The sequence below is a fragment of the Pteropus alecto genome, unplaced genomic scaffold, assembly GCF_000325575.1.
Source record: "Pteropus alecto unplaced genomic scaffold, ASM32557v1 scaffold43, whole genome shotgun sequence".
Classification (NCBI taxonomy): Eukaryota; Metazoa; Chordata; class Mammalia; order Chiroptera; family Pteropodidae; genus Pteropus; species Pteropus alecto.
This window is the reverse complement of record NW_006435764.1, coordinates 400,310-423,878: the sequence shown is the minus strand read 5'-3', so window position 1 is coordinate 423,878 and position 23,569 is coordinate 400,310. Positions and strand designations below refer to the sequence as shown.

General features: G+C 54.5%; 1 protein-coding gene across 7 annotated transcripts in view; it reads right to left on the bottom strand.

The window, feature by feature from the left end:
• The window catches only part of AP2A2 (adaptor related protein complex 2 subunit alpha 2), a 53,384-nt gene that overhangs the window by 28,819 nt on the left and 996 nt on the right, over positions 1-23,569 (bottom strand). For 3 of the 7 annotated variants that reach the window (XM_025046129.1, XM_025046130.1, XM_025046131.1), the window contains exons 1-2: positions 11,298-11,535; positions 5,375-5,443 (exon numbers count right to left, since the gene is read on the bottom strand). In XM_025046129.1, coding sequence (XP_024901897.1) covers positions 5,375-5,443; positions 11,298-11,520 — 292 coding nt within the window. In that variant the 5' untranslated portion in view covers positions 11,521-11,535. Of the gene's footprint in view, positions 1-5,374; positions 5,444-8,686; positions 8,808-10,586; positions 10,624-10,860; positions 11,057-11,297; positions 11,536-23,569 lie in introns of those variants that run through there. The other 4 variants (XM_015588720.2, XM_015588724.2, XM_015588722.2 and 1 more) reach the window with 4 other exon arrangements.

Genomic DNA, 23,569 nt, shown 5'->3' with positions numbered 1-23,569 from the left:
GTGGTATTGCAGTGACATTGCTGCCACGGTCTGCAGCCTGTCCCTTCCATCCACCTGTCCCCGTGGGTCAGACAGCAAGGCACTGCCGGAGACAGCACTGCTCAGCCGAGTAAGCTCCGGCTGTGGGCCGCCCTCCCGCCTCGGGGTCCCGGGGACCCCGGTGCTCCCCAGCAGGGCCCGACACGCCAGCCCTCACAGACCTGGCCTCTCAGCAGCAGCCGCTCCAAGGGCTGCAGACCAAGGGGCAGGGTCACCTCTGAGCTCGACCACATCATGTGCAGGCCGCCTCGGGACCCTCAGGTGCTCCGAGAGCGCCTCGTCACCGCCCCGCGCCCCAAGTGAGCATCCGCACTCCTGGCTTGGGGGAGGCCTTAGAGATGGAGGGTCTGCTCTCTCCACATGGCCTGGATGCTCATCACCAGATAGTGTGTTCACCGGCTCCAGCTGTACCTGGCCCCCAGGCCAGGGTGGGCACGAGGGGCAGGCACCCTGGCAGCCTCCACAGGGCACCGCTGGGCCCAGCTCTGCATTCTGCCAGAGCCTGAGCCACTCCCAACTGCAAAACTCACCACCAGGACAGAAGGACAGAGTGCCACGGGTCAGCTCCCAGCGCCCTCCCAGGGCAGACACACCTCCGCCTGTCTCGGCAGAGGGCGCTGGAGAGATGGGGCTGCGAGAAGCCACCCTCTGGCCCGCGCACTGCAGGGGCCAGAGCCCTGTCGACCCACAGCAGCCCCTCGGCCCCACTAGGGTCATCACACTCCCGGCCCTGTTGACACGCACCCAGATGGGCTCTTGCCTACACTGGCACCCGGATTCCCTCGGGGCCCCACGGTAGACTGCCTACAGGACGGTCCCCACCCTCGGCATATCCGCGATGGCCTGTGCCCCGGCCTGGCCAAACCAGCCGCCTCCCCTGCTCTCGGCAGGCTGCGCTCCCCCCTTGCTCCAAGGAGGAGCCTCCACATCTGTCCTCCCGGAGGCTCTCCTTCAGCCCTGGGGGCCATACTGTCTCTTCGGGTCTTATAGCCACCCTCGTCCACAGTAAACGTCCCTTGACCACTGTGTGGTTTCTCCCTCCTAACTGGACCAAACTGAGACAGCCCTCAAAGCGGTACTTCCAACACAGGGCTAGAATTGTTTTTTAATTGCAGCAATTTTGAACTGAAATCGAGGCTTTTCTGAGCTGTAAACAGGTGTGATGGTGACACCCACGTCCCTGGCGTGCTGTGAAGATCAAAGGAGAAGACAGGAGGGAAAGCTGGCCACGAACCACAAATGCATCCAGTCTGTGCCCAAGGTCTCCCAATTTCTCTGGGGCCCGGTCCTGGTCAGGCCCTCACAGGGGAGCAGGACACCACGCTGAGCTGAGCAGCTCCTGGGATAAAGCGAGACCACAGCCCAGGCTACGGAGGACGAGAAGAAACAGAAGCCTGGGCTCAGAAGAGGGTTCTCGTATCTTTCAGGAGACTAAATGGCTCTTCGACTGTGTCGGCCCCAAATCCGTCAGGAGGGTTACCCGTGTCTCAGTCCTAGAATTTCCCCTTGGTTGTATTTCAAAGTCAGCTGTTACTTTTTCCACTTTCCAAGTTTCCTGCTAAATTTTCATGTTTGCCTATTATTTCTTTAAAAACAGTAAACCTCGTTCACTGTCGCCCGGAGCTGGTACCGTGGTCTTCGTGCAGCTGTTTCTGTTGTCTCTGCTGGTTCCTGGTCGTGCCGTCTCGACTGTGTGTGTGCCAGACTGTCCGTGCCGACGTGCTGGACAGCCTGTCTGCAGAGCTCGCGGCAGGGAGCCCCAACAGCCCCCGCACAGCACTTCTCCAGAGAGGGCTGGCCTCCTCGCCGTCCCCCACGCCAAAGGCTTGCGGCCCTGAGGCGCACCATGACGGGACTGGCTCACTGCCAGTTCGCTCCTGCCCAGAGGGCACTGCCTTTGGGGGGTCTCAACTTAAGCGGAAGGGGGTCCCCACTTGTGGTGGCCGTGGGCTCACACTCCCACCACCCCCAACCAGGGCTGCTCAGCAACGGCCAGCTCAGTCTTGGCTGGGGGCTGCGGGCGCACTGTGAGGTGCCGCTTCCCCCGCCCCAGGCCTCCACCACGAGATGGCAAGAGCACCCTCCACTGGCAGCTGTAACAGCCAAAAACGTCTCCCGAGGCTGCCGAATGCCCATGCAGACCACAGTCCCCTGACTGGTAACTACCCTCCAGACCTCCGTGGTCAGCAAGAACCCCACGCGGCGTCCCAGCGGGCTCCCCAGTCACAAACGGCCAAGTGCGGTGCCTGCTCAGCGGGCGCAGCTCCTCCTGGACACGGCCCGGCACGGCTTTCTTCTCATTCCTCGATGACACTTTCAGGTTTAAGTTCTTTTCGGTGAAAGGGTAAATCTAAGTCTGCACAGTCCGACGTGGTGGCCGCCAAGCGCTCGGAACGTCGCTGCTGCAGACTGAGTGCCAAGTGCAAAGCGCCCCGGATTCCAAAGACTCGGCACGAAAAAGCAGAAAATGCCTCAAACTTTTTCCTTTTCTGTCGGTTAGTGTTGTGATATTTTAGGGATACCGGGGTAAATAAAACGTATTAAAATTCACTTCGCTTGCTTCTTTTTTGACGTGAGCACTAGGAAACTGAGAACCCCGTGTCTGCACCTGTGACTTGCACTGCGCCTGTACTGGGCAGCATGGCTCTGGCGAGCCCATCTGCCACACCGGGCGGGGGCAGAGCATACGACTGCAGACAAGGACTAGGTGTGCTCTCACCTGAACCGTTCGGGGCTCGCACGTGCTCCGTAAATGCCAAGCGGTTAACAGGAAGAGGGGGCCTCCTTCCCCTAGTCAGGCATGAAGGTGGAGAAAACAAGTCTCGCCAAACACTTACGCAGACGGTTTCAAGATCTACCACCTGCGGGACCCTGAACTAGTCTAACGTGGTGACCAGGCACTGGCTGTCTCCGGGAGCTCACGTGGACTTCCGCGCGCAGGTCCGACCCGCGTCCACAGGGGCCCGCCCCGCCGTCAAGATCAGCGCCGCCGACAGCGTGGGGGGCTGAGGCGCTCCGCTGTCAGTGGCTGCCCTCTGGCTTTCTGGGCAGGGCTAAGCAAAGGTGGGGTGCCGGGGCCCGCTGTCCCCCCAAGGCCAATCCTCTAACGGACAAGCTCTGCCAAAGCGCCCTGTCGGATGGTGACTTTGGCAGGCCCACGTCTCCCCCCGGCGCCCCCTGCCCCCACTTGACCCTGCCTCCGCCCCAGCCTTTCCCTATTGCGACTCTAAGAACTCCCTGTCCACCGATCTCGTCTCAGGGTCTGCTTCACGGACCACCCTGCTGAGATGATCAACATCCCACTTCACTGCTCAGGAAAAAGACACAAGTTTAAGTAACTTCACGGGTGACAGAGCTAATGAGCCTCAGAGCAGGGCTAATATCTGGGGGTAGTCAGGGCAGCCTCGGTCTTCACCACGTGACAGTCCCTCCCGTTAGGAAGCAATAGAAGTCACATACCCCGCACCAGAGAAGAGAGACGGTAAGTGAGCCATGAAAAGATGCCCCTCAGCCATCAGGGGACACACGTTAAAACAACAGCAAGCTGGCCGCACGCCCACCGGCCGGCCACAGCCCAGAGCGGCGGCCCCGAGCGCTGGCAGGACGAGGACCAGCATCGCCCCGGTGGGAACGCAAATCGGTGCAGACGGTCGGGAAGACAGTTTGGTGGTTTCTCGCAGAACTAAACACACTCCTGCCACGCGATCCAGCAATCACGCTCCTTGGTATTTACCCAAAGGGGCTGAAAACGCATGTCCACACAAAAACCTGCACACGCGTTACAGCGGCTTCGCTCATAATTGCCCAAACCGGGAAGTCGCTAGATGTCCTTCAGCAGGCGATGGATGAACAAACCGTGGTCCCTCCAGACGAGGGTACTATTCGGTCAAAGAGAAATGAGCCCTCAGGCCACGAAGAGACACGGAGGAACCTTAAGTGCATGTGACTAAGTGAGAAAAGCCATCTGAGAAGGCTACGGACCACACGATCCCAAGTATGTGACGTACTGGAAGAGGCAGAACTATGGGGACAGTAAATGACCAGTAGTTGTCAGGGGCTAAGGGAGGGAGGGGTGAACAGAGGATTTTTAGGGCTGTAAATGGTGAATACATGTCACCACACATTTGTTCAAACCCATAAACATACAACACCAAGATGAACCCTGATGTAAGCTGTGGACGCCAGTGATGGCGACACGTCAGTGCAGGAGCACTGACCAACAAAGGCGTCGTCTGGTGGGGATGTCGACAATGGGGAGACCGGGTTGTGGGGGGGTCGAGTCTCACATGGACTCTCTGTACTTTCCTCTCGATTTTGCTGTGAACCTAAAACTGCTCTGAAAAAATAGGCTTAAGAAAAAATAAACTTTTTTAAAGCAATGAAAGTTATAGACATTCCCCTCCCTAAAAACATATATACACATTAGCAAAGCGTGTCACATGTGACCTCAGGAGCTTCACAGACCCTGGACAGTGTCCTCGGGCCTGGCTGAGAGCTCACACTGCAGCACATCTCCTGGGGTATGCAGGGCACGCCCACCAGTAGCCACCCAAACCCCACCAGCGTCCGTGCCACCTGGCAACACAGGGCAGCCACTGTCAAGCTATCCTGTCTTCCTGTCCCCACGGTCCCTCGGGGCTGGTCCCAGTCCTCCCCTCCACTCACTGCTCCTGGGCAATTTCAGCCACTCTCCAAAGTCTGCTCAGAGACTGACCAGGTTTCAAACCCATAAGAATTAACTGGAAAATGAAGGCTTAAAGGATTAAGCAGCCTTCCACAAGTATGTCCTAACACTGAAACTCCACTCTCACAGATCTGCAAGAGGAGGGTGCTCAGGGAAGGCGTGCACCCCCACAAACCAGCCCCCAGAGACGTGGTCCACCTGAGGGGTCAGGTCAAGCTGCCGACACAGCCAGAAACACCTGGTCACTTCTGACACTTTCGACACGCCATCAGTGCCTCGGGCAGAGCGTGCCTTTGCTTGTGACCCAGCTTGGAGCCCTGTATGTGGGGCCTGTTGCTCGCCCCGCTGCCGGGCCCCAGGAGGCCAAGTCCACGAATGGAGGTCGCTTCTCTAGGCCAGTGTCCCTCCAGCTCTGAGAGAACACCAGTCCCAGAAAGGGCCATACTACCTGATCAATCCTGCACAAACTGTCAAACGACTCAAGAATAACCAACGGCCTGACTTTAAACACCTTTAATTCCAACAGAGCCGTGACAGTAACAGCTAAGAACTTAACTTCGGTTTGAAGTAGAAAACATGATAGTAAAAGATCAAGTCCCAACGATATGAAATTCACAACAGAACATTTCATAAAAAAGGTGACACACTTACCTTTGAATTTTGACCTAATGTTTGCCAGCTCCTTGTTTATTCTCTTTATTTCTGCTTCTTTACTTTTGCCTAAAAAAAAAAGAGCACGTGCATTTTTACTTAAAGTGACTCATACACACACACACACACACACACACACACACACGCGGCACAGGTGAAGGTGGGACTGCTGCTTTAGGAGCCGAGGGGCGGAGCCCAGCAGCAGCAGAAGCCAGCCGCCAGCCGCCAGCCCCCAGCCCCCAGCCAGCTCAGGCTAGTCCCTAAAGGCTGCCCAGAATGGAGGGGCCTTTGGTGACGTTTTGAATTCACCTTTTTGCCCCAGTCCTGGAACGAGAAGCGCTCATATACCTACTGAACGTTTCCACAATGAATCGTTACTAGGTAACGGTTTACTCCAAAAGTTGACTTTCACTGCCACAGATGATTTTTTAAAGTATAAACGTCTACCTACTGCAGGCTTCCAATCTTACTTATGAAATTCACCAGCCTACACACTCTGGTCGGTCCACTTTTATAATATTCAGTGAGATTTGAGAATTCTCCATTATGCAAAAGGGATGGAGAATATGTGACATATGTGACAGCCAAGCTCTCACTCCGCCCCAGATCTGTCGGCAAGCTTGCCTGACGCTGACAAACGTCGGTGAGTGTGCAATGCCCCAGGCAAAAGGCGAAGGGCAGGGACCACGTCCAGTTCTGTACCCCCCTGGCTCGTGCGGAAACCGTGGCCTAGGTGATACGCAGGGCCACCAGCTGGATGAGAACCACAGACGCCGGAGACGCTGCTCGCCATGCGTGCTACAGTGGGCCGGCTGTGGCTTTCCATCGCTCTTGGAAGCAGGAATCCAGTTTGCTGCTAAAGACCCTGCCCGGGCAGGCTGTTGGTCCAGCAGGAGGGAGGCTTCAGTGGCCGCAGCCCCCAGGCGCTCTCCCAGGACCCATCTCGGCCCAGCAGGTAGCCATCCTGTCCAAGACGCACCCAGCACACGGTCACCTTATCCTACCAACTTGCTCACAAACAGGGCTTAAACCCGCTGAGGTAAAGGAACCGCCCAGCCCCAGGCAGACCAACGGGGGCAGAGGCAACAGCTGGGACAGGTGTGCAGCGGCTCCTGCGGGGCGGAGCGGGCTAGAACACCGCTTCCCGCCCTGGTGGAGCTGGGTTCCACTGGGAATGAGGGTGGGGGCTGCAGAGCTTTAACAAAACAAGCACGACAGTCAGCTCTGGGCAAGCAGGGGTGCAGGCTGCGAGGGGACAGGGTGCCTACACCCCCGTTGCCAAGAGAGCAGCTCACAGGACCCACCCAGCTCCTGGAGGAGTCACGGGGGCACATGCCAAACACTGGGCCTGATTCCTGGGGGGCAAATCGAGGGCAAACTTTTTCTTAAATTTTTCTTAAAAAGTAGTATTTTCGCTGAAACAGGCTCTTTGGACCTGACTGAAATGGCCCATGAAAGACAGCGTTTTGGAAACCTGCTGCTGCTCACACAAAAAGACTGCAGGTGGCTGCACACGGCCTGCACTGAATGTGCACAGCAAGGCACGCGAATGTGTACGTGTACGCATGCCTGTGTGTGTGCCTGTGTCGGTGTGCACGCCATGCACCTGTTTGTGTGAGTCTGTGTTTGTGCATGCATGGGTGCCTGTGTGGATGCATGTGCGTGTCTGCGTGTGTGCACGCCAGTGTTTGTATGGACACGCCTCCGTGTGTGCATGTGAGCTTCTTGCGAGGGATACAATAACCTGTCTGTGCTCCGCTCTACCTACCTGCCCAAGCCCAAGGTAAAGAGACCCCGAGAGCAGGAACTTATGCTGTGCGGTCAACGGGGTCGGGTCCAGAGCAGGAATAACAGAAACACTGGGAGGCGGCGGGACGAAGGAAGAATGTTAATGAGCTAAATGCACCTTCATGAGAGGGCTCTGCAGCTATCACCCAAGAAGGCAGAGCACGACACAGAACCCCAGGCACATAACAGAGTTAAGGGGTACACCAGACGAAAACAAAAGGTGACAGCACCCTCTGGGGAACAGGACCAGGCCAGGGCAAGAAGCTACAGCTTCTCTTCCTAAGCTTTTTTTAATTGGCCAAATTTATAAGAAACAGTATTTAATCGGGGCAGGCAGGGCCCTCCCGGAGCGTACAGCACACGATGACAGCAGCGGGCTCTGGACCCAGGCGCACTACTGGAGCCCGAGAGCGGCCTCTGCAGAGCTCCCTGTGCAACCAAGGGGGAGTCACCTGCCATCTCCGAGCGGTGTACCCTCAAAAGAAAGGCCACCGAAAGCACAAGACCTCACGTCGATATGTCTGCGTGAGAGAGGGCACAAAGAATGGCGCATCGCCGCACCGAAGGACAAGACAGCCCAAGCAGACCCAGGTGACCTCGACGAGCTAAGCGCAAGGGCCAGGGGCTGCAGCAGCCTGGCCCCTGGCCTCCCGCCAAGCAGAGACTGTGGGCCAGGAGTCCACTCTGCACACTGCACAGGAGAGGAGCTCTGTGGCCAGGGACGGGGAGGGTCTGCAGAGGCAGGCGGGCTGAGCCAGGGACCAAGCCTCAGAAGCGGCCACCAAGTGAAGACAGAGGAGGAGGGAGCACGGTGCAGCAGACAGCAGCCCTGGACTGTGCCCCACAGCTCAGAAATGCTCCATCACGTGAAAACAGGCAGCTGGAAGGTGCTGAGGTCGGCCTGCATCCAGAGAGACGGTAAGGACAGGGAAACCAGGGCAGAGCGACACCCCTAAGCAGCGAGACTTCCTTGGAAGGACAGCCCCCCCAGATCAGAGGTGGAGCCCTCTACTTTGGGGGAGCCAGAGGGCGTAAAGAAAAACAGAAGACATTTAAAAATCCACCAGAAACTCAGGTACCAGGTAACAAAAATCGGGTAAATTAGAAATTTAAAAACCATTTTAGAAAAAAAGACTAAATTAAAACGAATACAAGAACAAATAACATAATAGCAGTCTGGAGAGAAGCAAGATAAAAAAATTTACTTAAATAAAAAAGAAATGAGGAAAGAAGATAAAAGATTCGAGAGAAAGTAACGAAGATCAAAAGCAAAGGTGCGACCGCGACGGGCGGGAGTCGCGGAGGAGGCCGCGGCGCAGCAGTCAGGCCCACGTGTCGCCCCGAAAAGCTTTCCTGCCATGGAACGACGCACATGAAAGACTTCAAACCACATAAAGAAAACCTCTCAACGTAATCGGGAATGTCAACACCAAATAACACACACCAACACGCGTTCTAATACAACGACTGGGCTTCAAACAAAAGGAACCCTTTGCGCATCTAGGAAAAGGGCAAGCCGCTCACACGGGACACGGGACACGCTCAGCTCAGACTCTGGCCCCTCCGCACCGGACGGGGGAGGGCGCAGCCTGTGTAAGGCCTGTGGGGGACGCAGTGCGACACAGGCCATCGCGCCCGCCATGAGGGCCCCGGAGAACCAGGCACACATCTCGCCCAGGTGGAAGGGCTCGGAGAACAAGGGACAGATGAGCCCAGGGCCCCCGGGGCCCCAGAGAACACGCGGACGTGCAAGGGCGCTGCAGCCAGAGCCTGCACAGAGAGAGGCAGGGGGAAGGGAGGGAGGGGGAAGGGGAGGGAGGGGAGAGAGGGGAGGGGAGGGAAGGCAAACCCAGGCGCCACTGCTGCCAGCTGTCCACAGTCGGCAGTGGGCAGTGGGGCGTCGGAGCCTGCTGTGGGTGCAACACAAGGTCTAGGTCATGCATGATTAGGAGACCGTGTAACAGCACCCCCCCCAACCCTAGCACCCGTGGGACCCTGGTAGGGAACAGGTTCCAGGAAGCTGGTCACTCTGAACTTAAGTGGGAGTCCACACGACCTCACGGGGCATAGCAGCTCCCTTCCAGACAGTATGGGTTCCTGGAGCCAGCCCCCCCACCCCCACCCCCGGAGGCCACACGGGAGTAGGAACTGCTGTTCCCACCACAGGAAACCAGGAGTCCTGGAGAAACTGCCGGCTCGGCACAGACGAGCCCGGGCTTCCTGCCTGCTGAAGACAGTCCAAGACCACAGACCACCCGGGGCCACATCCCAAAACGCAGCAGCCGAAGCAAGAGACGGCATTAGCCAAAGGTGGGTCAGCCTGAGCTTCGAAAAGGATTAAAAGTGCAACAGACAAAATTCACAAAAACATCGAAATCTGTGGGTTCAAAGACATTTAAAAAACACCTACCTCGTCACCTTCAGAGGCTACTACCTTGAAGCGGTAAATAAAGACGAGAGCCTGTCGGCTACACTTCCTCTGCCACGCGCACCAGCCCTGGGCAAGCGGACAGCGCAGGAAGGGAAGGGGCTCCTCATGAAAGCATTCCCACGCATCAGTGGAGAAGAAACTAGAGCGAGGACAGCACCATTCTGCAGCCCGAAAGCGATGCGTGGAGCCAGGCAGGGGGCAGGGATGGCTGCTGGCCTCACAGAAACAGACAGACCGGGGCACCACCGCGAGTCCAGCCACGGAGCCACCTACACGCGAGCGGGCCTCGGGACCCAGCTGCAGACAGCAAAGAACATGCTGAAAAGTCCCATGACCTCGACAACTTAACGTCCCTGAAATGTCCTGAATCCTGAACAGACCGTCGTAAAAAAAAAAAAAAAAAAGGGGTACAGATTAAAAGATTGAAGAGCACCACATGCTTACTCTGGCGCTCAGGACGCAGCCTGGGGTGAGGGGCCTGTAAGGACACGGGAAGCCGGCACCCCGGAAGGTCTGGAAGGACAGAGGGAGCGCGTGGAAAGGCTCTTGACAGGGTCACCTGGACGGAAGTCCCCAGGGTGCTTGCCTTTTAATAACAGCTCACTCATCTTTAAACGTGGGTTTTGTGTGATTTTCTGTGTTTTCATTCACAACAGAAAAGGAAAAAAGTAAGGGCATACTGCCCTGCAAGGCAGCGGAGACCCCGACTGCAGAAATGCTCCCGCTGAGGCTGGATCCTTGGGCTCATCTGACCTTCCGAGGGCCGGGGAGCCGTCCGCGTCCCCAGCGTGGAGCGTACAAAGCCCTGCAGTTCGGGCTCTGCTCAGCACCGTTCCTTGGGGGGCCCCAGCCCTCAGGCTTGCGGCTGCCCCTGCAGCAGCATTCCCCCCACTTGGCGAAATACCTTACCCTACCCCTCCGAAAGGGCTAGGTGCACAGTGAACCCTAGTCTCCCGGGCACTTCCTGTCACTGTCCCCACCCGCTTCCCTCACCTAAATCGCCCTGCATAGGCATGTCCCCCACAGGGCTGGCAGCCCACCAGCAGAGATGAGGGAGGCCAGGCGGGGTGAGCAGGGTGCTGAGGGGGGACTCGGGAGGCCGCGCAGACGCTGCTGGTGGAGGGCCTGGTGCTAAAGCCTCCGGGCTCAGGTCTGGGTGGAACCAGCAGCTTCTCTAAGCGGCCATGACCGATGCCTTCTCCTCACGGTGGATCCGCCGTGGCAGGAAGACCAGAAGCACAAGCCAGCAGATGCCAGCCACACCTACATGGTGGCTGGGAGCGCCTCAGGAGACTTCCGTGGGCACAAAGCGCTGCCAGGTCAAACGTGCCTGGCCAGGGGGAGGTCAAGGAAAAGCCAGCAGGACTGGGGTGACCGCTGACCCACGCACAGACCACCGCGGCCGACCACAGTGCTAAGGGGCCGAACCCGCTGCGCCTGTCAGTCATCACCCTACTAGCGCTGAGCACAAGCGCACACGGGTGGCTGGCGCTTCTGGGGCTTCCTGAGGCCTCGGGCTGTCTCTCCCCACCCCAGACTGCTGGGAGCAAGTCTGGCAAAAATCTTATCTTTTTAGATGAAGAATTCGCTCTGGGGGAGGGAAAGGCTTACTGCCCTAGGCTGACTTCAGAAACCCATCTCAGATGGGTCCAGCGCCAGCAAGGGTCACTGGAGGCAGCGACACCTCACCACGGTGCAGCTGACCTCCGCCACATGTCTCCACCTCAAATGCGGCAGTCTGAGGGCCACTGAAGACATCGAGACTGTACCAGGAGTCCCCACAGCGGACTGGGGCGCTGCTGGCTAATGAGTAACTAGCCCGCAACCTCTGCCCCAAAGGAGCTCGGTGCCGGTCAGCAGCGAAGAATGCGCCCCGGGGCCCAGGCCTGACAGACGTTCTGGGATTGCAAATCACAGCCCCGGTCATTCTGCCCCAGTGACATGCTGGTCAATGATTCTTCTCCTTGCTGACCAGACTGATCAGCTGACAGCTGAGCGTCCAGAAGAGCCCGCCTCGGGAGCAGGCGCAGGGGCCTCTCGGCTCCACGGCAGCAAGTTTGAAACTTATGAGAAAACTTGGTCTAAGAAAAGAATTTCGGTCTGTATAAAATGATTTCACCGAGCAAGCCAAAAGCCCAGAACTGACCAAAAAGCCGATTCTGAAGGGCGATATCATGGCTAAAATTATAGCGAAGGTGGTCCGCACGGCACCCACAGAGTGGACTCTGAAACCCAGCCGGGACACGACTGCCACCCCACGTCTCCCCAGTGCGCAGAGCCTGCGCTCTGGGAAGCAAGCGGTGTGGCCACAGCGAGTCGCCGTGGGACGAGCGTCACGCTGGGGACATTCGGGGACATTCGGGGACATTTTCAACACCTCCCTGCTGTGCGCAGGGGCCTCGACGGCCAGCAGAGCGAAAGGGCACAAAGACCAGACGGCGGCACCACAGGAGTAAAGCCACATCCAACTGACGCACACTCACTGGTACATCTTTTACCAGCTTTACCGAGATGGATTCTCACACGATTCACTCGTTTAAAGCACACGATGCGCTGGCTTCTGGTATGTTCGGACTTGCGCACCAGTCACCACAATCTGAGAAATTTTTCATCTCCCCCAAAAGAAACACCAACCCCTTTACTTGCTCACTCGTACAGATTCCCCTCTTCTAAACATTTCATAACATGGGACCTTCACGCAGTCTGTTCTGATTGGCTTCTTTCACTTCGGATGTTTTCAAGGCAGCGTGAATCCTTTTTGCTGTTGAATCGTACTGCGTTGTGTGTCTGTATCACATCTGGCTATCTCGTATTGGCGGATGGGGGGGTTGCTTCCAGTTTGGGCTATTATGAGTCATGCTGCCTTGAACACTCGTGTCCAAGTTTTCATGTGTACATGTTTGCATTTCTCTTGGGTGGACACCTAGGAGTGGAATCCCTGGTCACATGGCAACTCTATTTTAAACGTCTTGAAGAGAGACAAACGTTTCCCCAAGGGCAGCACCATTTTATATCACCACTGGAAAAGAACAAGGGTTCCCATTTCTCCACGAATCTGCCAACACCTGTCATTGCCCTTCACTTTCATCGTGGCCACCCTAGTGGTGTGGTCTCACTGCGTTTTGAGCTGCATTTGCCTGATGGCTTCTAATGTGCTTACTGGACACCTGTGTACCTACTATAGAGAAACACATTCAGATACTTTGTCCATTTTTACTTTAATATTCTGGATACAGCCCTTTATCAGAAACATGATTTTCAAATATTTCCTCATTCTTGGGTTGTCTTTTCACTTTCTTGATAGCATTTTGCAGCAGGAAAATTTTCCGTTTTGATGAAATCCAATTTACCTTTTTTTTAATCGCTTGTACTTTGTCATAACTAAGAAAGCGTTTCCAAGGTCACAAAGATGCACTCATATGTTTTCTCGTTTCAGAGCTTCAGCTTTTGCTCTTAGGTCTGTGACGCTTTGGAGCTAATTTCTGGACCCGCTGTGCAGCAGGGCCCATCTTCGTCCTTTTCCACGAGGATGATGCAGTTACCCCAGCGCTATCTGTTGAAAACACTATTTTTCCCCCTACCGAATTCTCTTTTGACTCTTGTCAAAACTCAAGTGACCCAAGACTTAAAGATCTGCTTCTGCAGTGGCAGTCCTACCCCTACAACCTACATGCCTGCCATTACAGAACAAGGCTGTCCCTGTCACCTCATTACGGCTGAGGACCTGGCTGAGGACCTGGCTGAGGACCTGGCTGGGCTGCCGGTTCGCCGTGGGCGGCGGCCTGCAACCTTCTCTCTCTGATGTCTTTGTCTGACCTTGTTCTCAGGGCCTCACAGAATGAGTTGTCGAGTATTCCCAACTCTTCTATTTTTCCAGCTTTTGTAAAGGATTAGCACCGGTTCTCTGTTTGATAAAATTCACAGGCGAAGCCACCTGGGCCAGGGTTTGTTCTTATGGAAAATTTTTAAATTACTAATTCAACCTCTTCTTATAAGTCTATTCAGATTTTTTTATTTCTTCTCGAGTCAATTTGTTACTTGTGTCTTTCGAGGAATTTCTCCATCCTGAGTCAGCTAATTTTTGTCTCACAATCATACAATTATAACCCCTTTTATTTCTGCAAATTCAGGAGTAATGTCCCTCCTTTCCTTCCTGATTTTCGTGCTCTGGGTCCTCTCTTTTTCTTGGTCAGTCTAGCCAGAGGTTTGTCATTTGTGTTAATCTTTTCGAAGAACCAGCCTTTAATCTAATCTTTGTTATTATTCCACTTGCTTTGCGTCTTGCTTGTCCTTCTTTTTCTGGTTCTTAAGACAAAACATCAGGTTAGTGATTTGAGATCTTCTCTTTAATGTAGGTATTTACAGCTATAAATTTCCCCCAAGCACTGCTTTCAGACCACCCCCCAAGTTTTGGTATGTTGTATTTTTATTTTCATTTAGCTCAAAGTATTTTTTAATCTCCCTCAGGTTTTCTTCTTTGATCCATTAGTTATACAAGAGAGTGTTTTATTTCCACCTATTTGTCCATTTCCTCCTGTTACTGATTCCTAATTTCATTCCATTGTGGTTGGAGAATATACTCTGTATGTTTTCAACCCTTTTAAATTTATTGAGGCTTTTTCATGGCCTTACATAGGATCTAGCCTGCAGAATGTCCTGTGTGCACTCAAGGAGAGTGCGTGTCCCTTCCTCTCCCTGGGCGGAGCAGTCTAAAGGTGTCTGTTGCGTCTAGCTGCTTTAGAGTGTCGTCCGAGTCTTCGATTCGTGGCTGATCTGTCTAGTCCTACCTATTTCTGAAAACAGGGTAACGAAGTCAACTACCAGTGCTGAGCTGTCTATTTCTCCCCTCTCCATGTATTGTAGGGCTCTGTTACTGGGTCTAGATGTGTTTATAACTGATATATCTCCTCGAGGGATTGACCCTTTATCATTACAAAGTGCTCTTCTATGTCCCTGAAAACAATTTTTGTCTTCGAGTCCATTCCGTCTGACATTAATACAGCCACTCTCATTCTCCTCTGGTTACTGGTTGCAGAGCACATCATTGTTTCTCCTTCCAGGCTCCTATCTCTTATAATCTATAGTGTCTCTTGATGACAGTACATAGCTGGATCTTATTTTTTTAATCCATTCTGCCAATCTCTGCTTTTTAATTCAAGTGTTTAATCTGTCTACATTTAAGGTGATTATCGATAAGGTAGGACTGACATTTGCCATTTTGCGATGTTCTCTTTGTTCACATAGTCTTCCATCGCTGATTTCTTTTGCGTTAAATAGATGTTTTTAGGATACCAATTCCCATTTCTTTTACAATGTTTTTTAGTTAGTTTGTTAGTAGTTACCTGGGGATTAACGTTAAAATGTTGGAGTTTGGGGCAATACGAACCTAATTTCAATATCGACTTTGCTCCAGCAGAGCTCTGCCCGCCCGCCCCTCCGTTTGTGCTATGACGGTCACACGAATTACATCTTCACGTGTATCAAGCCCATTAGCACAGTTTTCTTTAAACTGTATTAAGTTTAAATTACTGTTTGGGCCCTTGTCTTTTAAATCAGACGGGGACACGAATGTACGAACGGGAACTTGCACCGTCTTCCCTCCCGACCTCCGTCCGCCTTTCCCGTCGCACTCCGTTCCCTCTGCCGTCCGCCGTCTTCCCTTCAGCACGCCCTGCTGAGCGGCTCTGCTGGCCACACGCTCCCTCGTGCTGCTTTATTTAGCAATACCTTGGTTTCTCCCTTTTTGAAGAATGGTTTCGCTGGATACAGAATTCTTGGTTGACAGTCTCTCTCCAGCATTCTGGGTGCATCAGTAGACTGGTCTGCATGGTTTTGAATGAGAAATCAGCTGTTGACCTTCAAGCTGTCTTGAAGACCGTGAATGTTTGCCTCTTGCTGCTTCAAAGGCAAACTGTCTTTCAGCACTCTGTGTGGCGGTCCGGGTGCCGCTCTCCACGAGTTTGTGCTGTCTGGCGGTCACCCTGGACGGGTGAATTAATGTGGCATCAAATCTGGGGCGTTTACGTCCTCTCCTCATGGGACTCCAGTGCGCTCAATGGTGTCGCTGTCTCTGAGGCTCTGCTCATTTTTCTTCATTCTTTTTACTTCTGTTCCTCAGGATGGATCTAGATGCACCTTCGTATAGATCTCAATCACTTAACGAACTTATGCTCAAATTCACCAATTCTTTCTCCACTGGCTCAGACCTTCTGCTGAGCACCTTTGGTAAATTTTTCATTTTAGTTACTATATTTTCAACTCCAGAATTTTTTTGATTTTTTTTCAACAATTTCCCACTCCATAATTGGTATTCTCTATTTGGTGAGACATCATTCTCACATGTTCCTTTAATTCTTCAGACACGGTTTCCTTTAGCTCTTGGAACATATCTGTAATAACCAACTCCTTCCCAAGTAGGTCCAACACCTGGACTCTGTCAAAGACACTTTCGAGTAACCCCTTTTCCTCCTGTGTACAGACCACATTCTCCTGTTTCTTTGTGCATCCCAAATTTTCTTACGGAAACCTGGGCACTTAGATGACATGACGTGGCAGCTCTGGACATCAGAAGCCCCCCGCCCAGGGACCGCTGTTGCTGCTGTGTGTTCAGTGACTTTCCTGAACCAGCTCTGTAAAGTCTGTAACTCCCTCTCGTTTAGCCAGGTGGTCAGTTCACGGCGGGTCAGGTCTCTCCTTAAGTACCTAAAGCTAGTATGCCCCAGACAATGCCAGGAACCACGTGTGCAAGGCACACTCTCCACACTCAGACTGTGACAGCTCAGCCCCCGCCTTCACGTCCCACTTGTGTGGGGACCAGGATGAGCCCGAGGTGAGAGATGGAGCCCCTGCCGGACCCCTCCTAGGCGTGTGCGCATGCAGTCCTGCACACGTGCAGCCTTCCAGGCCCCCAGGAACCCACGAGAACTTCCCAAAGCCCCGGATGGCATGCCATTCCCCACATCTGCCTTTTAAGATTTGGGCCCCAAACCGTGATATTAAACAACTGTCAGTAATCGTTTTCCGCAAACACACCGAGCGAGGTCAGGTGATGCTAAGCTCTGCCAATGGGGATCTTGTGGTGAGCTGCCATCCCGCTCCAACAGCAGACGCCCTGAGCAGGGCTCTGAGGGGCCAAGCTGCCCTGTCCCTCCAATGGCGGCAAGACTGGTCTGTCCGGCCACCAGAGCACGAGAAGGAGAACGAGAGTCCAGTCACAGGTGCAGCAGTTTTTCTTGACTCAACCTTTGGTTAATTTCCAGAGTTCTGACAAAATTGATTCTGACCATCTGTACCATCTGCTTTTATAAAGGGGTGACTACATGGAGGTTCTCGCACCAACATTCTGACTAAATGGCACTTCCGCTGTAGACTCAAAGCCACTATGAATGCCGGGTACTTGACCATTCACGCCCGTCAATCCTGACTTCTAAACCCCAAAAGCCCACCCTTCCCTTTCCACCCGCCGCCCTGATTCGGGCCCTTGCCACCTCTGCTGGAGCAGACCAAGCCCCTCTTCCCTAACAGGCTCCCTGCCTCTAAGCCAGACGTCCTCTGCATTCAAGATGCCGGCTCTGCGAAACCGCCATGTCGCTCCCCTGCCCACGGTCTGTCGGTGGCCCGCACCCTACAGAGCGGGCTCCCGGGGCCGGTTTCGGCTTATTCCTTCTCCTGCCACATCCCTGCCACCCACTAGGTGCTTCTCACACTAGGAACCACCCACAGCTCCTTGAGTGTGTTCCACTGACACTGAGGTCTCTCTGCAGTGTGATGCACGGTGCCCCCACTCCTGGATCGCCCCCCAAATCCTGCCATGATGCATGGCTCGGCAGGGCCGCAACGTGCAAAGGTGAGAGAAAGGGAACCGAATCAGAACAGAACCCTAACCGCTGGCCAGAAGATTTTCTCCTAAGTAAACACATCCAGCCACTCCACTCCCGTTTCCTAAGGCCCAGGAGGCTAAGGGAGCTCCGCGGGGCCAGAACCTAGCCAGGAAAATGGGCTCGGCCTCTCCCCCGGGGCACAGGGCAGATGTGGGCATGTCACTGGCCTCCTTAACTCTGGGCGCCCACTGCCGCAGGAGACAAACTCCAAGCGCCAGCCCCTGGCACCAGCCCCGCACCCTGGAGGCTCCCCAGAAGCCCTCTGACCCCACTTCCCACACCCTCATTACGTCGTGACTGTGGGCCAACAGTGCTGAAGGACAAAGCCGAAGAACTGGCAGGAGTGATGAGTGGAGGCGGCAGGGACCAGGGTGTCCCCCAGTGTAGACTGCACCTCCTAGGCAGTGGCACCTCTCTGGGGCATGCACATCGCATCGTCCTCAGGCTCTTCTCGGTCCTTTTCCAAGCTCAGCCTCCAGGGCACTGTCTGAAAGCAGGCCACTTCCTCCTGGCATGCTGCGTCTCCATGTGGGCCGAGCCCGTGCGGCCATCTCCCCACCGGGCACAGAGATGGTCTCTCTCAGCCTCGGCCCCTGCCTACGGGGACACCCACCTGACCCTCTCTGCCCAGAAATGCTTCTCAGTGCTGTGGCACATCCTGCCTTTTGTGACATTTCAACCATGTCAGCTTTCATATCGAAGCCAGAAGATTCTGAAGAAGTCAAATGCTAGAATCAGTACATAGTTTTGTAACCTAAGTCTTAGACATCACGTGGCCTGTTCTCTTGGGAGTACCCTTCCGAGTATTTCATGAAGCTGGAGACAGTCCTTTAACCCAGTGCACACTGTTCCGCGAGCTGATGAAGCCATCCACTTCCGATCTCCCGCACCGTGGTTTCAACACCAAACCTCAGTGCTGCCTCTGCCAGGCCAAACCCCGCGAGGGGCACCATCCCTCCATCCCTGCTGGCTGGGGGCGGGGTGGACCAAACACAACTCCAAGGAACAGGAATGCTCACCAAGGCCAAAGGCACGTGAAGCCCTTCAACGCCTGACCTGGACCTGCCTTTTCCAGACGTCCGAGCACCTGGCGCACCTCCCTCATTCCCTCTGCCCTCCTTCCAGGACCTGCCCATCCCCAAACCAGAGACCTTCAGGGCAAGGGCAAGGGCAAGGGCCCTGGTCCGCCCTGACGCCCTCGTAGCCCCTACTGTGTACCTGGAGGCACGCAATCAGGGGGACGTCACGGGCGAGACCGCGTCTCATTTGTCTGCAAGCTCCTGAGGGGGCCATTTCTCCAAAAGCCACACAGCATGTCACATCGCAAGCCCAAGTGCCATCCCATATACACCCTGAGGTCCAAGCTGTCCCAGAATTCACACCTCCTCGGACTTCAGGAGGAAGCAGAGTGTGTAACGGTCGTCCACGGACCCCCACCTTGGCAGGGAGCGCGCCCCTGCGAACACCCACGTGGGCAGGGGCACCACACAGCGCTCAGGGCGATATAGGGCCTCACTGCGGCCAGACGAGTTTACTATGGACTTACTGAAAAAGACGTCGGGTCCTAGCTGTCGGGTCCTTGTAAGTTTTGAAATTTGAGCTAAGGGAGGATGGCGGCCTCACGCCCAGAGCCAGCAGAACGAGCAGGTGAAACTGCGAGGACATGAGAGCGCCCACCGGGGCTTCCAGCACGGCCGCTCCCAGCACAGAACGCCGCGTCCCGTGGCACACGCGCGTCTGCCCCTCTGCTCTGACTCTACGTAACATCTTAAAAGCCAACGAGATGCCATTTAATCCCGCGAAGACAGCCTTTCCAATAACTCTGTGCCTACAAAATCCTGGCACATATTGTTGCCAAAAAAAAAAAAAAAAACAGTGAAAATCACTTTAAGAGGAAAAAGTAATGCCCGGTATCTGGCATGAGAATACACTTATCACCAGGACATGTCGACTTGTCATAAAAGAGTCCCCCCTTCAGAAGGGCCAGAGGAACGACGGGGAAGAACACACAGATACTTCCTAGAAGCCACAACGGCCAACCTGGGCAGGAAAATTCAACCTGGACCAAAAGCTCCCTTCCTCCTCCGCAGGGTGGCTGTCCCTCCCCTCGCCCGTCACATGCTTCCTTAATCAGTGTCTATGGGACAGAAATTATGCATGAGAGTGCAAAAGAATATATGCAGGAAGAGCACTCTTCCTCCAAACGTCAGCATTTTCCAAATGTACGGTCAAGACGCGAATGAACATTACATTTTGAAAAAACTTTAAAAGTTCAAAACTAGACTGACACCCTCTGATTCTGACCTTTATTACTATGCAGGAAAATCAAGTACCAACTGTATGTTTAATATTTACACTTGTTTCAACTGAAATTTAAATTTTTATGTTCAGTTTCTCCATGTCCAATTTATGACTCATAAGACATGGATTTTACTAACAAATAAAATTTTTTTAAACTTTAGTCATGCTGAAACAGTGCGAAGGGGTGCCAAATTCCAACAAAGTTAACAAACAGAGACGAGACCAAGTTACGTGAGGGCGCGTGAGCAAAGAACGAAGTCATGCGACCCTCTACCAGTGCACCTGCTGCAGAGCTGCGCCTTCCCGCCTTCCTCCCATCGCTAATGACACCTCACCCCACGCTGGCTTCCCGCAGCGCCTGCAGGGGTAAGGAAAACAGCTCCAAGGAGGAGGGCAGGGTCTCTCCACACAGCTGTGTGGCCGCCCACCACGCCAGCAGGGAGGGGTAAACAGCAATCCCCTGCCCACGGGCAATATGGCTGGTCTCACAAGAATAAAGACCAATCGCCTCTCTCTTTTCACTGCGGCCCGGATGATCCTCCTGCCAATCCTGCGTCTGCCATCTTCGGCAGTGTTCTATATTTCCAACGACGTTCTAGTGCTGACACGTCAGAGATCATGGGAAAGACAGGCCCTAACTCAGCTGGGGTCCGCTTACCCGCAGCTTTTTTTCCAGTCCATCTGCGGTCGGCCCTCCTCTGCGAGTTTCACATCTGCATCTGGAAGGCCGTGGGTGCAGAGGGAGACTTCTGCACTCTCCCACACCATGCTGTGTAAGGGACCAGGGCCCCGCGGATTCTGGTGCCCGCAAAGGTCCTGGAACCGACCCCTCGCAGGTACTGAGGATGACGGGAGTTAAGTTTTGGGGGGGAGCCAAAAGTTATACTTGAATTTTCAACTGTGCGGGGTCTGTGCCACTAACCTCCCCCAGGTGTTCGAGAGTCCCCTGTATGCAACTCTTCGCCAGCTTATCACATGCGCGAGAGCAAACGAAAGCTCCGAAAGAACCGGATAAGTGGCAACAAACTAGTATTTTCCCAATTTCGGCAGTTCTTGTGTTTCCTTTGCTACTGCCTGACTGTACTGTCCATCAGCACAGTAGCCTGGATGGCCCTCGAGGGGACTGTGCTGAGTGAGAAAAAAAAAGCTCATGTCAACAGGACAACACATGTGATGTCACCGTGCAGGGTACCTCACTGGTCGGGGCGAGGTGGGGAGGCTGGCTACATAGGGTGGCCCGAGGGGATTCTAAGATGAAGGACCAGTTCTGTACCTTGAGGGAGGTGGGGTTATACGCAGCTACACGTGAGAAAGCACACGGACCGACACACGCACACATCGGTGCGGTGACACCGGCGAAGTGTGCGTGCCTGGGGACTGGACCGGCAGCAGTTTCCTGGTGTTGAAACTGTACTGTTATGTGAGATGTTCATCTTCAGAGGGTGGGGTGAGGGGTGCTGGGCCTGCCCTGTCCATTTCTTCGCAACTTCCTATGAATCCATATTTGTTTCAAAATAAAGAATTATTTAAAATCTGGACCTAAGGAAAGAATTAGAATTCTTAATGCCAATTAAAAAAAGAAAAAGAGAGAGAAACTATTCGTTAACCCCACACACTGAACTCACACTAGGTGAATTCGGTGGCCCTGGGTGGAGTCAATCAGCAAAGATCAAGTTCATTTCATGAGGCACTGAATTAGCTTGCTACCCGGGCCACAAAAGCTAAGACGTGGGCCCCTTTTCAAATGCTGGAGCATATTCACATATTCACTGCTGCCTGTGCTAAGAGATGTGATGTCCCCAGCCAGTCGGCTGGAAGCAGACTACGAACATAAAGTGCAAACAGGTGCAGGGCAGGTCTTAGCGCTCTTACCGGGAACGTTTAGGAAACCGGTTTGGAGCGGGAGAAGGGAACTGCAGTTTCAGAGATGAAACGGACTTTACCGATATCTCCTCCAAGGAAACTGAAATTCAGTGGCCACAGGCTTGGGGTCATGGAGCCGGCGAGAGGCCGCAGGAGTGTGGCCCCAGGCTGCCAGCTCAGTGCCCTCTCCAGGGGCTGGCTGCTTCCATTAACCTCGCAAGAGCAGTCTGCACACCATGCCAGAGCCACAGGCCAGTGGCAAGCAGGGAACCCTGTGCCCACCACCCGGGGTCCAGCTCGGACCGGCTCTGGCAAGTCCACTTTCCAAACTGCCAGCCACACCAGTTGAGAATGGTGACCCTGCAGCTTCAGGCAAGTCTCAGCTCTCTGCCCGCCCTTCACACGCAGTGGCCCAAGAGCCACCTCCCAGGTGAAATCTCTAGCCCACTCGTCAGACGCCATGCGAGCAGGGGAACAGTGCCAAGGACGGCAGACACAGTCCCCACCTTGTGGGGGGAACACGCACTTCAAGTTGCCACTGCTCTGAAGAACCGCGGTGCTGTGACTGATGCAGGGGCGACCACACTGCGAGGTCGTCTCTGAGGAAGGTCGTGTTGGACAGGCCTGCCCGCCCCGCCAGGGACCAGGCGCCCTCCTCACCCTTGCTCTTTCGGGGGGCAGCGCCTGACCTATCCGTCCACAGCAGGGACCTCCACCGGGACTGGGAATATTTTCGGCTGTCACAACCGAGGCATCTAGTGGGTGGAGACAGGGATGCTGCCAACCGCAGGACAGCTCCGCACAGCAAATGAGTGGCCTGCGTGTCAACAGCACGAGGCTGGGGAGAGTCCGGTCCATAATCAGACAAGCATCGCGTGTCCCCACTACGCGCAGGCACCTCCTGGTCCAACGCCGACCTTGCACACAGCGCGCCTGAGAGGGATTAGCTGTCCGAGAAAATGGGTTTTCATCTCAACACCCTGCCCAATGCAACTTTTTTCCAAAACAGAAGGACAGACGTCACAACTAATTAAAGGCTGCTAAGCTTTGCCCAAGGGGTCCCCTGACGAAGCGCACACACACACTTAGCTTTACGAGACGCGTTAGGATGAGGAATAGTGCTGTCTTGGAAATCACGTACGCAGCAAAGGGAGAGAAAATGAGCACACTGCCCCGCTGGGAGAAGCGCTGCAGGGTGTTTCCACACCGACTTCCCGCGCAGTGAGGAGCGGGCAGAGGGTCTCACCCTTCCAGTCTGGGCCCTCCGCCCAGTCTAAGGAGGTGAGGGTACAAACATTCTTTAAACCTCAGGCGATAAAAAAAAATGTGGTGGATAGCAAGGAAAAAAATACAACACACCAGACAGGAAATTGGCTTTGTGTTTATTTTTTAATTAAATAAAAGGGACCGTCTCTAAAAGCCATCAGGAGTTTCTGCACACCAAAGCCGAACTCACTGAAGATCGGCTGCACTCACCACCTCCTGGCCGCTTCCACCTTTGGGTGTGGATTTTTCCACTCTAAAGGGACACACGTGTCCCTGACCAGAGACAGCAGGCAGAGCACTTGCTCCAGAGCCATGGCACCCCGCACTGCCCCCTGTCCGGATTCCCTGGGGAGTGAGTCATTTTAAACAGGCTTAAGAGCCGGCGGGAACCTGGGACACAGAGCTGCTTCCCCCACAAGACACGGACGTCGCTATCCCCACTCCCAACGTGAAAACCCAGACGGCTGTGGAAAACGCTGGGTTAAACGCTCCATTACTAGAAAGACGCAGATTGCTCGAGATGACATCATGCTGGGGAGGGGCGTCTTCATCCGAACCCCCTCGGCGGTGCCACAGCCACCCTCAGCCCGCACCCACTGCCAGCGCCCCACCTCGCTCCCCGACCCGCACCCCCGCCTAGTCTGAGCCCCCAAACCCTGCATCCCC